Source organism: Pan paniscus, chromosome 17 (assembly GCF_029289425.2).
Source record: "Pan paniscus chromosome 17, NHGRI_mPanPan1-v2.0_pri, whole genome shotgun sequence".
Classification (NCBI taxonomy): Eukaryota; Metazoa; Chordata; class Mammalia; order Primates; family Hominidae; genus Pan; species Pan paniscus.
In genome coordinates, this window is record NC_073266.2 from 28884045 (window position 1) to 28898317 (window position 14273).

The 14273-nt window shown below is 40.0% G+C and overlaps 1 protein-coding gene across 4 annotated transcripts in view; it reads left to right on the plus strand.

The window, feature by feature from the left end:
* The window catches only part of PPP4R1 (protein phosphatase 4 regulatory subunit 1), a 71195-nt gene that overhangs the window by 48421 nt on the left and 8501 nt on the right, over positions 1-14273 (plus strand). For all 4 annotated transcript variants that reach the window (XM_034944093.2, XM_034944094.2, XM_034944095.3 and 1 more), the window contains exons 12-15: positions 6163-6335; positions 7634-7729; positions 10079-10264; positions 12209-12370. In XM_034944093.2, coding sequence (XP_034799984.1) covers positions 6163-6335; positions 7634-7729; positions 10079-10264; positions 12209-12370 — 617 coding nt within the window. The remainder of the gene's footprint in view (positions 1-6162; positions 6336-7633; positions 7730-10078; positions 10265-12208; positions 12371-14273) is intronic.

Here is a 14273-nt window from a genome sequence, read left to right on the forward strand (position 1 = left end):
GATAGTTCTCCAGCCTGGGCAACAGAGTAAGACCCTGTCTATTAAAAAAAGAAAAAGGTAGTATAACCATCATTATCATGTATTTCTAAATTCTCTTGATAAATACAATTAATCTGATTTTCAGGAAATTTTTTATTTAAAATAGGCTCATTGTTGCATTCCTTACTGTAATTTATACAGATTTGTTGATTGACAAATCACTGTCTTTGAAAGTTTCAGTCATTCAAACAATGCTTTACAGTTTTAAAGTTTGGGCTCTGCCTTAACTATTTTGCACAGAGACTCATTACCTTTTTATAAGATAGCAGTACACGCAGTCATTCTTTTATGGAAAGACTATAGAATGTTCGTCGCACTACTGCACTGCAGCCTGGGCGACAGCAAGACTCTGTCTCGGGGGTGGGGGAGGAAAAGACTATAGAATGTTCACAGCAAGCATAGTCAACTTTTGATAAATGTTTAATGTCTTTACAGCTTCCAGCTTTCTGTTTAAATTTTATTATTTACCAACTTAAGTTTATTAAGTTTATCCAACTTCAATGACTCCGATTTTCTTTTTTTTTTTTTTTTTGAGACGGAGTCTCGCTTTGTTGCCCAGGCTGGAGTTCAGTGGTGCTCAATCTTGGCTCACAACAACCTCTGGTTCAAGCAATTCTCCTGCCTCAGCTTCCTGAGTAGCTGGGATTACAGGCATGTGCCACTGCACCCAGCTACTTTTTTTTTTTTTTTTTGAGACAGTCTCACTCTGTCACCAGGCTGGAGTGTAGTAGTGCCATCTCAGCTCACTGCAACCACTGCCTCCTGGGTTCAAGCGATTCTTTGGCCTCAACCTCTCAAGTAGCTGGGACTACAGGCGTGCGCCACCATGCCCAGCTAATTTTTGTATTTTTAGTAGAGACAGGTTTCACCATATTGGCCAGGCTGATCTTGAACTCCTGACCTCAGGTGATCTGCCTGCCTTGGCCTCCCACCATGCTGGGATTACAGGTGTGAACCACTGCGCTCAGCTTATTTTATTTTTCTTAAACTATATTTTTATGAAAAAAAGATTACCAGTTGTACTTAAGCCGGTTCTGGGAGCTCTCATTGTATTATAGTACCTGCTAGTTCTCTGACATAGACTAGTCACTTAAATATTAATTGAAATATTGAAAGAACTGCTCTAAGTTTTTCTTTCAGCAAATAAATGCAAAGAAATATGCATAGATTGCTTTCTAAAAAGACTTACATGTACATACATACAAGTTTCTTGATGTGACTTTGTGTTTCAGAAGATATCTAATACTCTTTGTACTGTAAATTTACTAGCTGCAATTGAGAGACTTCAATACAAATAACAGGCATACCTTGGAGATACTGCTGGTTCAGTTCCAAACCACTGCAAAAGAGCAAATATTGCAATAGAGTCACACAAATTTGTGGTTTTCCAGTGCATAAAACCACAGGTGCAGTGGCTTGCACCTGTAATCCCAGCTACCTGGGAGGCTGAGGCAGAAGGATAGCTTAAGGCCAAGAGTTTGAGACCAGTTTGGGCAACATAGCAAGACCCCCATCTCTAAAAAGATTTTGAATAGTAGCTGGGCATGATTGCACACTCCTGTAGTCCCAGCCACTCTAAAGGCTGAGGTGGGAGAATTGAGCCTAGGAGTTTAAGGTTTCAGTAGCTATGATTGCACTACTACACTCCAGCCTGGGTGAGAGAGTAAGACCCAGTCTCAGAATTTTATAAAAGTTGTGTTTATACTATACTGTAGTAAGCATGTGATCGCATTTTGTCTAAAAAAAAATGCACATACCTTCATTGAAAAAATACTAAAAAATGCTGATGATCATCTGAGCTTTACACAAGTTGTAGTCTCATTGCTGGTGGAGGGTCTTGCTTCAATGTTGGTGGCTGCTGACTGGTCAGGGCAGTGGTTGCTGAAGGCTGGGGTGGCTGTGGCAATTTCTGAAAATAAAACAGCGTGGAAGCTTGCTGTGTCAGTTGACTCTTCCTTTCATGAAAGATGTATCCATAGCTAGCAATGGTGTTTGTTGGCATATTACCTGCAGGAGACATCTTTAAAAATTAGAGTCAGTCTTCTCAAACACCACCACTGCTTTATCAATAGGTTTATGTAATATTCTAGATCTTTTGTTGTCATTTCAACAGTGTTCACAGCATCATCACTAGGAGGAGATTCCATCTTGAGAAACCACTTTCTTTGCTCATCCTAAGAGGCATTTGTTCAAGTTTGGTCAGGAGAGCCGGATATAGTGACCATGTGCCTGTAATCCCAGCTGAGGACAGGAGGATTGCTTGAGACCAGGAGTTCAAGGCTGTAGTGGTTATGATTGTGCCTACAAATAACCACTATACTCCAGCCTGGACAACATAACAAGACCCCATCTCTAAAATTAAAACAACAGAAAACGTTTGATTATGAGATTGTAGCATTTCACTCACGTTTTCAAGCTCCACTCCTAATTTTAGTTCTCCTGCTATTTTTACCCTACCTACAGTTACTTCCTCCACTGAAGTCTTGAATCCTTCAGTCATTTATGAGGGTTGAAATTACCTTCTTCCATACTCCCTTTAATGTGGATATTTTGACCTCCTCCCATGAATCGTGAATGCTCCTAATGGCATCTAGAGTGGTGAATCCTTTCCAGAAGGTTTTCAGTTTACTTTGTCCAGATCCATCAGAGAAATCACTATTTATGGCAGCTATAACTTTACAGAATGTATTCCTGAAATAATAACACTTGAAAGTTGAAATTACCCCTTGATCCTTGGGCTGCAGAATGGGTATTGTGTTAGCAGGCATGAAAACAACATTGTCTCCTCATAACGCCTCTATCAGAGCTCTTGGGTGACCAGGTGTATTGTCAGTGAGCAGTAATAATTTGAAAGGAATATTTTTCTAAGCCATAGGTCTCAACAGTGGGCTTAAAGTACTCGGCAAACCTTGCTATAAATAGATCTGCTCTCATCCAGGCTTTACTTTTCCAGTGACAGAGCACAGGCAGAGTAGATTTAGCCTAATTCTTAAGGGCCCCAGGATTTTTGAGTAAATGAGCATTGGTTTTAACTTTTGTGTGTGTGTGTGTGTGTGTGTGTGACAGCGCCTCACTCCGTCACCCAGGCTGGAGTGCAGTGGTGCAATCTCAACTCGCTGCAACCTCTGTCTCCCAAGTTCAAGCGATTCTCCTGCCTCAGCCTCCCGAGTAGCTGGGACTACAGGCATGCACCACCATGCCTGGCTAATTTTTTTTTGTTGTTTAATGGGATTTCACCATGCTGGCCAGGCTGGTCTCGCACTCTTCACCTCAGGTAATCCACCCACCTCAGCCTCCCAAAGTGCTGGGATTACAGGCGTGAGCCACCACTCCTGGCCTGGTTTTAACTTAAAGTCACCAGCCACATTAGTCCCTAACAAGAGTCACCTTGGCCTTCGGAGCTTTGAAGCCAGGCATTGACTTCTCTTTAGCTAGGAAAGTTCTAGATGGCATCTTCTTCCAATAGAAGACTGTTTTATCTATGTTGAAAATCTGGGCCGGGCGAGGTGGCTCACGCCTGTAATCCCAGAACTTTGGGAGGCCGAGGTGGGTGGATCATCTGAGGTCAGGAGTTTGAGACCAGCCTGGCCAACATGGTGAAACCCTGTCTCTACTAATAATACAAAAATTAGCTGGGCATGGTGGTCCATGCCTGTAATTCTAGCTGCTAGGGAGGCTGAGGCAGGAGAATTGCTAGAACCCGGGAGGCAGGGGTTGCAGTGAGCCAAGATTGCACCACTGTATTCCAGCCTGGGTGACAGAGCAAGACTCCATCTCAAAAAAAAAAAAATCTGTTGTTTGGTGTAGCTACCTTAGTGGCTTAAGTAATCTTAGCTAGATCTTCTGAATAACTTGCTGCAGCTTTACCTAAGCACTGGCTGCTGCACCTTGCACTTCTATGTTATGGAGATGGCTCCATTCCTTAAACCTCATGAACCAACCTCTGCTAGCTTTCAGCTTTTCTTCTCAGATTCCTAACCTCTCTCAGCCTTTACAGAATTGAAGCCAGTTAGGGCCTTGCTCTGAGTTAGACTTCGGCTTAAGAGAACGTTGTGGCTGGTTTGATTTCTGTCCAGACCACTCAAACTTTCTGCATATCAGCAATAATGTTGTTGTTCCTTCTTCTTCTTTGTGTGTTCACTGGAGTAGCACTTTGAATGTCCTTCAAGAACTTTTCCATCTGCATTTATAACTTGGCTAACTGGCACAAGTGTCCTAGCTTTTGGGCTTTCTTGGCTTTTGACATGCCTTCCCCACTAAGCTTAATCATTTCTAGCTTTGGATTTAAAGTGAGAGACATGTTATTCTTCCTTTCACTTGAACTCTTAGGGGCTACTGTTGGGTTATTGATTGGCCCAATTTTAATATTGTTGAGTCTCAGGGAATAGGGAGACAGGAGAGAGATGGGTAAAGAAAGTCAGTAGAGCTGTAGGAACACACACATTTATCATTTAAGTTTGCCGTCTTGTATGGCTAGTTAGCAGCTCCCAAAACAATTACAATAGTAATATCAAAGATCACTGATCACAGATCACCATAGCGGATATAGCAATAATGAAAAAGATTGAACTAGTACAAGAATTACCAACATGCAATACAGAGGCACAGCGTAAACACATGCTGTTGGAAAAATAGCGCCAATAGACTTGCTAAATGTAAGCTTGCCACAGACCTTTAGTTTAGAAAAAGTACAGTTATCACAGGACTACAGTGCCTGTAGTCCCAGCCACTCAGGAGGCTGAGGCAGAAGGATTGCTTGAGCCCAGGGGTTCAGTGCTTCAGTGAGCTATGATCATGCCTTGTGAATAGCTTTCTGCAAGTAACTCCAACTTGGGCAAAATAGTGGGACCTCACCTCTTTAAAGAAAAAAAAAAAAGCCAAAGTGTAGTATCTACAAAGTGCAATAAAACAAAGTATGCCTGCACTTTCCAGGGAACAGAATGGATGGGGGATGATACACACACACACACACACACCATGCACTTTATATGGGACAAAACATTTTAACCTTTCTTTCTTGTACAGTCTATTTTGAGTACTGTTTTGGTTTGGCTTGGGAGTGATCCCAAAAGGGAGTGGCTGAAGTGATTAAAAGGGTTGGTGAAAATTGCAGCCGAAATTCTGAAGATAATGAAAATATTCCACTACAACTTTTTGTGAGTGAATATGTTCAATTTTCTTAAGTTAACAAGTAATGACCTAATAGACTAGAACCTCATCCTGTATGTTGCTTGTGTGTCTGTTGTCAGGCACTTAATATACTTAGATGAGAAATTTTATAAATGCTGCAGCATAATAGATTATCTTAAAATAGTTACTGATTGTTTTGTTTAAAATGTTTGAATTTAAAATGTTCACATTTTGAACATCCAAGTGGATTGTTACTTGGAATAAATGCTAAGCAATATTTTTTGCTAAATTTCTGATTTATTTGGGGAGCAGGAAGAATGCCTTATCTTAATTTTGAATCACCTTTGTAAGTAAGGTGCAACCCAAAACATAGGCAATGCTAGTTGCCAGATTTTTGAACCACTGCCTGGTAAGTTGTCCTTTTGGTTTGCTGCAAGCAAGACAGTGCTCATTTGGGATTGTTGTGTTTGGGAGAAGATGCAATTCTCATTTTCAAAAAGAATTAGAGAAAAATAAGCAGTAATAAGATATGAGATGTTTAAATGTAACTGTGACAAGAATCTTTGTAATTGCCATTGTTTTATGTTGGCAGGGTTTGTGTGACTGCTCTTCTGCTAAAATAGCTTAGTAAGTAAGACTTGCCAGTTTGATTCATGCACTACCAAAACATAGTTAACGTTTACTGAAATTGACTCCTTTTAATAAGCCGGAGGCAGCTCCAGCAACTAGATAGCATTTCTCTTTTCATACTAACGCAGAATAATGTACAGTAGCAGATAAACATTTTTAATCTCATGAAAGCATATTAGTTTTCTACTTTTTCTCTTGAAGGACTAATGATTCACCACAGTAGAAATTTTTTTCCAGCTTTTTGATTGCAGTGTCAGAAAAGTATATATTTCATTGATAACGTACAGTGCAAATGGAGAACAGCCTTGTAAGAATATTGCAATTGTGTTTCTCACTTTGTCCATTTCCTTATTTTGCCTGTAGCACAAGTGGAAGTGCTGTCCGCTGCACTACGTGCTTCCAGCCTGGATGCACATGAAGAGACCATCAGTATAGAAAAGAGAAGTGATTTGCAAGATGAACTGGATATAAATGAGCTACCAAATTGTAAAATAAATAAAGAAGATTCTGTGCCTTTAATCAGCGATGCTGTTGAGGTAACAAACTCAGTAAAGTGTTTACCAAATGAGAGTAGTTTGAATCAGAAGTCTTTCATTGGGGAATAGTTGTAGCTAATCACTTTTAGTTTGTATGTTCTGTTTGTTGCTGATTTTTTAGCTCTTCGTTTTGCATAAAGTAATTGTTTTCATCACATCCTGTCCTCGTGACATTAGTGTCATATGAAATGCCTGGAAAAGTAAATCCCACTTCTGTCTATATGACCATTTAGTAGACTCAATGTTAATGTAGCTCACTGCAGTGAAATAGTCTTACTGGAAACAAAGCCCTTTATCAAGAATAATTAACTCTTCCCTTTTCTTTTTGGAGAGGTGCTTTGTTTCTGATCGGACCATTTCACTGCAGCAAGCAACACAGTATTCTGAGCAGAAGATCGGGACTTGAGGCCATGTTGCGGAGGGCCAGTGACATTATCTGGACTCTGGAGTGTGAGGGTGGGTACTGATCCTAGCATCATCTTCACTGTGTACTTGTAGCTGTTCTCTATGATCCTTCCCTAATTTCCTGCTGCATCTCCATCAAGCCAGCATTATTTGGTATCCGTGCTGCTTAGCCATTGTTTATACAAATGGGGAGAAGGAATGCACCACCGATTGCCAGAATCGCATGGTCACAGATCATAGTGGCTTGAATGAGAAGCTCAGGAAAGAGTACCTGCACACACTGGGGATGGCAAGAGGGTTCTTAGAGCTTTAATGCATTTCTATTTTGATTTCTGTTAGATGGCATGTGGTATAGTTAGAAATCTGTATAATACCACTGCTTTGGATTGAAGCCCTATTTATTGGAGATTTGAATAGTATTAATATATCTGCATTTTAGAAGGTGTTTATGTTGTTGTTGTTGTTACTGTTTTTGGCTGTTAACATATATATAATTTGTGAAATTAGATATTAACAGCCAAGAATAGAAATAGAAGAAAAACTGCATATGACACTCCATGGTCTCTAAAACAATGGACCAAAAGAATCCTCTCAGTACTATTTCATAAATAAGCTAATTTGAGCTGTTTGGACCATTTCAAAATTACTTTCAAATATTGTTTTTAATTACTCTAATTTCTCTGGAATTGGTTTTCGTACACTTGACAACCTATTCAGCAAGTTAGATTTAAAGTAGGGAAGGTTCTTAGTTATGTTTATAAGCTTTTAAAAACATGAGGAATTTATATGTTTATTACTTTTGGCAGTCTTGAAAGGTAAGTAACTTAGTAAGATAGCTTAAATGAAGACGTACAGACAGGACAGCTCTTTAAGTAGTTATTTTTTCCTAACAGAATATGGACTCCAGTCTTCACTATATTCACAACGATTCAGACTTGAGCAACAATAGCAGTTTTAGCCCTGATGAGGAAAGGAGAACTAAAGTACAAGTAAGTGACCAAAAAATGTGTTCTTTTGTGGGTGTGTTCCTAATTCCTCTTTTAGAGCCCATTTCTGACCTAATTTGCCCCTTCTTTATAATGAGTGTTCTAAAAATTGACTAGTGTGTCATATTTTCCATAAGGAAATCGAAGTAGTAGAGAGAGGAACATGGAAGCACAAATCTTCCCTTTTCTACCTCTGTGATCCCATTCTTCATTCAGAGTGACCACGATCACACACCTTGTTATCTTCCTTCATGTATTTTCATGGGCACATAAACATACACATGTGCCTCTTTTTATCATTGAAGACAGCTGTGGTCATCCCATCCTACCTAGGTATTTCCTCTTGTTCACATTGCCAATAATTATAAAATACAGCTCGATTTCAGAGATGAAAATATGAAAAAATACGAAAATTTGAAAGTGCCATCAGTAACAAGCTGCAGGGAAACTGTGCTCACGGAATCATTGAAATGTGGTAGCTGTGCCTTGCCTTGCTCTTTTCTTTTCTCTTCTAACAATCTGACCTGGTGACCTCTCCTGTGAGCACACCAGGACTCCTTCACCTTCACAGCAGCACAGCACAGTGTCCATGCCACACCCGTGGTCTCCATCGTAAGAAGGCACTGTGGGAGATGCTACTCGTTGTAGTTTCACTTTGATGCTATAAGCAGTGCTGCATTCACCGTGACTGTCTGTACGTGTTGTTTGCTTCTATGACTTTATTATTATTATTATTATTATTAGAGATGGAGTCTCACTCTGTCACCCAGGCTAGAGTGCAGTGGCACCATCTCAGCTTACTGCAGCCTCCGCCTCCTGGGTTCAAGCAGTTCTCCTGCCTCAGCCTCCCAAGTAGCTGGGACTACAGTTGAGAGCCACCATGCCCAGCTAATTTTTTGTGTTTTTAGTAGAGACAGTGTTTCGCCGTGTTGTCCAGGCTGATCATGAACTCCTGACCTCAAGTGATCCGCCCACCTCGGCCTCCCAAAATGCTGTAATTACAGGCATGAGCCACCGTGCCCAGACTTAGGATTATATTATTATTGTTAGAAGTAGATTTCCCAGATCAAATGGTATATTTATTTTGTTGTTGTTGTTAGAGATGGGGTCTCCGCTCTGTCACCCAGGCTGGAGTGCAGTGGCGAGATCACAGCTCACTGCAGCCTCGAACTCCTGGGCTCAAGCAATCGATCCTTCTGCCTCAGCCCCCCCAAGTAGCTGGGACTACAGATGCGCACCGCCACATCTAGCCAATTTTTATTTTATTTATTAAAAATGAAATCAGTATTCAAAACAATAGTGTTTTGAAACATGCTTTTCCCCACTTACAGACATTTTCAGTATTTCAAATCTCATTTTAATGAGTTTATTTCCATTTTCATTTTGTGTATATGGATAATTCGTTTATGTAGCTCAAAATTCAAGATACTCAAAAGGCATTCAGTGACGTTCCCTTCTCAGTTTTTCTTCTCCACTCATCCATTTTGCTTCCTGAGATACAACCAGTTTTACCTTTCTTTTATATCCTTCCACAGCTATATTATACACACCTAAGCAAGATTGCAAATATGTTCTTCTTTTCCTCACATATATACTAATAGACATGTGCACTTCAATTTTGTAGAAATAATTGCTTAAATTTTCATCTAAAGAAGACAAGTTTTTATTTTTGTTTTGAGACAGAGTCTCACTCTATCGCCCAGGCTGGAGTACAGTGGTGCTATCCCGGCTCACTGCAGCTTCCACCTCCCTGGGCTCAAGTGATCATCCCACCTCAGCCTCCCGAGTATCTGGAACTACACGTGTGAGCCACCATACCTGGCTGATTTTTTAATTTTTTGTAGAGACGGGGTTTCACCATGTTGCCCAGGCTGGGCTCAAGTGATCCACCCTCCTTGGCTTCTCAAAGTGCTGGGACTACAGGTGTGAGCCACTGTGCCTGGCTGGTTTTTGTTTTTTTAATGAACATGTTGCAAATCACGCAGAGCACCTGTTATTCTGCATTTGCTGGGTTATAACAAACATTGTCATCTCTGCCTACATTTAAAAGGTGCTGGTGTTATTTTAATATATCTTTTCAATTTAGTAATTAATTCTAATTTTCCTTTGAGCTGAGATGTTATTCATTGTTCTCCTAGAGTTGCTTTTATTTGTTCATATATGTTTCCCTTAGCATGTTTTTCGTATCTCTTAGTTATTAGATACCTGAAAATTTGACATTGGTTTTTCTCAACTATTTGAGATGCTATGTTAAAATCTATATATTTAAAAATAATTTTGCCCAATTTATGTCTAAACTGCTCAAAATGCATCTCAGCTGCTCAGTCACTGTGGTTTCTCTTTCTCCATTAGGATGTTGTACCTCAGGCGTTGTTAGATCAGTATTTATCTATGACTGACCCTTCTCGTGCACAGACGGTTGACACTGAAATTGCTAAGCACTGTGCATATAGCCTCCCTGGTGTGGCCTTGACACTCGGAAGACAGAATTGGCACTGCCTGAGAGAGACGTATGAGACTCTGGCCTCAGACATGCAGGTGAGTAAAGCAGTTAAAGAATTAGCAGAACGTGCATGTGGAAGGCACAGTGCTTTGCTTTTTGTAACCTAAAGAATTTCTGTTCATGTTCTAGCATGTTCTTAGTGTTATAGGAAATTATGTATGGAAGAGCTTAAGAGTAATAACAGAGCATGTTCTTTTTGCAGTGTCAGAGTCCCACAATTTGGCTTCTTCATTTTTATCTAAAGCATTAGAAATTGTTATCACATTCAACATGCCTACATTCCTAACTTAAAATGTATTATTATCTAGAGTTTATATGTAAATTAATTGTTCCGAATATAGGATTTAATTTTTCACCTAGAAATAGTATTATAAATGCTTATTTGATTTGCACAGTAGATCTGAAAATATTTGTTTAAACCGTAGTAGAACTCCAGTATTACTAGCACATGTGAAGTTCTGGGCCCTGCATGCCTTGAGCATTGCAGTACAGACAGGAGAAGTTCCGTGGTTCTTGCTCTCTCCTCATCCCCACACACCACCCCCAACCCCTTTCAACAGAACACACAAGGTAAACCCTTGCTTCACGTCATTTTGTCTGGACATCTGTGACTTTTGTGTGACCTCTTCCCAGGCTTGATGACCTGACCTCCCCTGCCAGGGCTGATTTCTGTATAAACAAAGTTTGCCCCTCTTTGAACACACCTGTTCTTTCAGTGAAGTTGATCTCTCAGTTATTTAAAAAAAAAAAAAAGCAGTCTGATTAGGCTAATTTGTACTGAAATGTGATGACTTTTCCTTAAACTTCTTAGTAATTGTATTTTTCAAGGAATCAGTGCTGTTGACTCAGCAAGTTATAAGTTGGAAGTAATCTTGATAGGTCAAGTTCCTCCTTTGACCTATGAGGTTAGGAAAGCCGGGCCCAGGAGAAGTGAATTTATCCTTAACCAGGACCCAGAAGAAATGAATTTATCTGTGTTCATATACTTCTTAAGTGCTGCATCTGGTCATGGAACCACAAAGTCCCAATTTCCATAGAGTGCTTTGTCCTGTGTATTCGTGTTTTCAGTCTTTATTCTACAGAACTGTAGGGTTCCCGTGGGATGTATCTTTCGGGGCACCTGGGTGACTCTGATGGCTCAGAATCTGGATGGGCAGTTTCTTCTCTCTGCTGCCCCCCTCTTCCATCAGAACATCTCTGCCTTCATCTGTTTTATGTGTTGAACTTGGGCGTAAAATTTTATTTCAAGAGTGGATTCTGGGGGGAAGGGAAAGGAAATACAATGTTTGCTCTAAACTGTTTCTCTTTAGGTAAAATTTTAAGTTACTATGTAAAAATTTTATGATTAAGGCAACATGGAGAAAAGGATGTTTTTAACTTAAAATTATTATAAATGCAACACATTTCTGTTGAAGGTTTCTTTTCCAAGGCTGTATGCAGATTTCCCTAGTCTTATATTTCTTAAATTGCCAATTCCTTAAAAACAAATTTTATTGTTCTGTTTTGTTTTTCTTAATCCAAGGTTTGGCTGTACAGGAATCTGAAGGGGAACAGTAAACCAGGGAGGGTGCTAGAGAGCCTTTGGTCCATGTGCAGCCTCAGTACATCAGCATGTTCTAGCATGTACTTAGTGTTATAGGAAATTATGTATGGAAGAGCTTAAGAGTAATAACAGAGCATGTTCTTTTTCACTGTCAGAGTCAGGGTCCGATGTTCAGAGAGCTACGAAAACTTAATGATTTCTAAGCATTTTTTCTTCATAAATGAAAGGAAGATAATACGTACTAGGCAGGGATTTAAAATTTTTCTGTCATACTTTTCGATGCATAATTTAGGCATTTAAAGTTAGTATCTGTTATTCTGATTTAATTTTTTGAGGTTGGTAACATTCATATATAAATTAGCCTTTGTATATTGCCTAATGGTTAAAGTACTGCGTACTTTGTGGTTAGCTTACTAATGTGTTTTCATTTCTGCAGTGGAAAGTTCGACGAACTCTAGCATTCTCCATCCACGAGCTTGCAGTTATTCTTGGAGATCAGTTGACAGCTGCAGATCTGGTTCCAATTTTTAATGGATTTTTAAAAGACCTCGATGAAGTCAGGATAGGTGTTCTTAAACACTTGCATGATTTTCTGAAGGTAACTTTTAAATTCTTTTGCATAAAAACACAACAAAATTCTGCTGTAATCTAAATCTTTATCTTCTGCTATCACCAAGAGAGGTTTCTTTGTGTTTCTATGTAAGAAAACACAGCCATAAGTTGATGTTAAGATGCAACTTAAAAAAGAAATGGTCCCATAATTATACTCTCACTTTTAAAACAGTATTAGATGATAGTTTACAGACATTTGTATCTTTTTCTTTTTCAAAATTATTGAATGAAATGTATGTTAAAAAAAATCATTAGCTGCAGTCATCCCTCAGTACATGCAGGAGGATTGGTTCCAGGTCCCCCATGCACACCCAAATCCATGGAGTACTCCAGTCCTGTGGAACCTGCGTATAGGAAAAGTCTGCCCTCCGTGTACTCCGGTTTCACATCCAGGAATACTGTATTTTCAATCCTCATTTGGTTGGGACAAACAATTCAAGTATAAGTGGACCCATGCAGTTCAAACCCCTGTTGTTGAAAGTCAACTGTGTATTAAGTTTGGAGGCTTTGTGTGGTATTTCAGGTGTCTTGAGAATTTACGTTTAGCCCTCACTACTTTGATAGAGGAGCTGTGGTCTCCAAAGTGAATAGCCCTGATTTTTTACAAATTGTTTACTCCTGGAGTACTGTTGTTGTTTTTAGACTTTAGCCTTGAAATTGACTCTGATAATTCTAAGGCTTGAGTGATAGAAGTAATTGTAGTCCTCCCTTTTAAAAAACATTGAGGCTGGGCACAGTGGCTCACGCCTGTAATCCCAGCACTTTGGGAGGCTGAGGCGGGCAGATCACTTGAGGTCAGGAGGTCGAGACCAGCCTGGCCAACATGGTGAAACCTTGTCTTTACTAAAATACAAAAAATTAGCTGGGCGTGGTGGTAGGCACCTGTAGTCTCAGCCACTCAGGAGGCTGAGGCAGGAGAATCGCTTGAGCCCAGGAGGTGGAGGTTGCAGTGAGCCAAGATCATGCCAGTGCACTCCAGCTGGGGGACAGAGCAAGACTCCATCTCAAAAAAGTAAAAAACAAAAACATTGAGACCATTTTATATTTTATGTAGATCATATTCGGAGTCTCGCTCTGTCACAAGGCTGGAGTGCAGTGGCAGGATCTTGGCTCACTGCAACCTCCGCCTCCCAGGTTCAAGCAATTCTCCTGCCTCAGCCTCCTGAGTAGCTGGGACTACAGGTGCGTGCCACTACGCCCGGCTGATTTTTTTTGTGTTTTTTTTGTTTGTTTGTTTGTTTGTTTGTTTGTTTTAGTAGAGATGGGGTTTCACCGTGTTAGCCAGGATGGTCTTGATCTCCTGATCTTGTGATCCGCCCACCTCGGCCTCCCAAAGTGCTGGGATTACAGGCGTGAGCCACCACGCCTGGCCTAAAATTTTTCTGATTGTCCCAGTATTGTCCTTTATAGTTTTTCTCCGCTCAATTTTGAATCCCTTAAAGTGCATATTAAATTTAAATGTTATCTTTCTTTAGTCCTCTTAAAATCTAGGTGTCACTGGCATTTTTGAGGAGTCTTAAACCAGTTGTTTTACAGAATTACCCTCAATTTGAATTTACACAATTTGATTCTGGGTAAGCGGGGTTTTTTTGCAGACATGTTAACCTGTGTAGGTTGTCATGTATTTTTCTGAATGTGCCGCATCAGGGCTAATGTGTTGTTGGCTCTTCCCATCATTGGTGACGAGAAGGCTGACAACTCCATTGTAAAATGACCTTTTACCTTTTGTAGTTAATAGAGAATTGGTGAGGTGATACTTTAGAATTCTGAATATCTTTTTCTCTAGAGTCCTTCACCAGTGCTCTCATATCCAGGCATCTATACATGGTTCTTACCTGAATCAGTTAACTGTGTTGGTTGTGAAAGAGTGATTTTCTATTTTCATAATT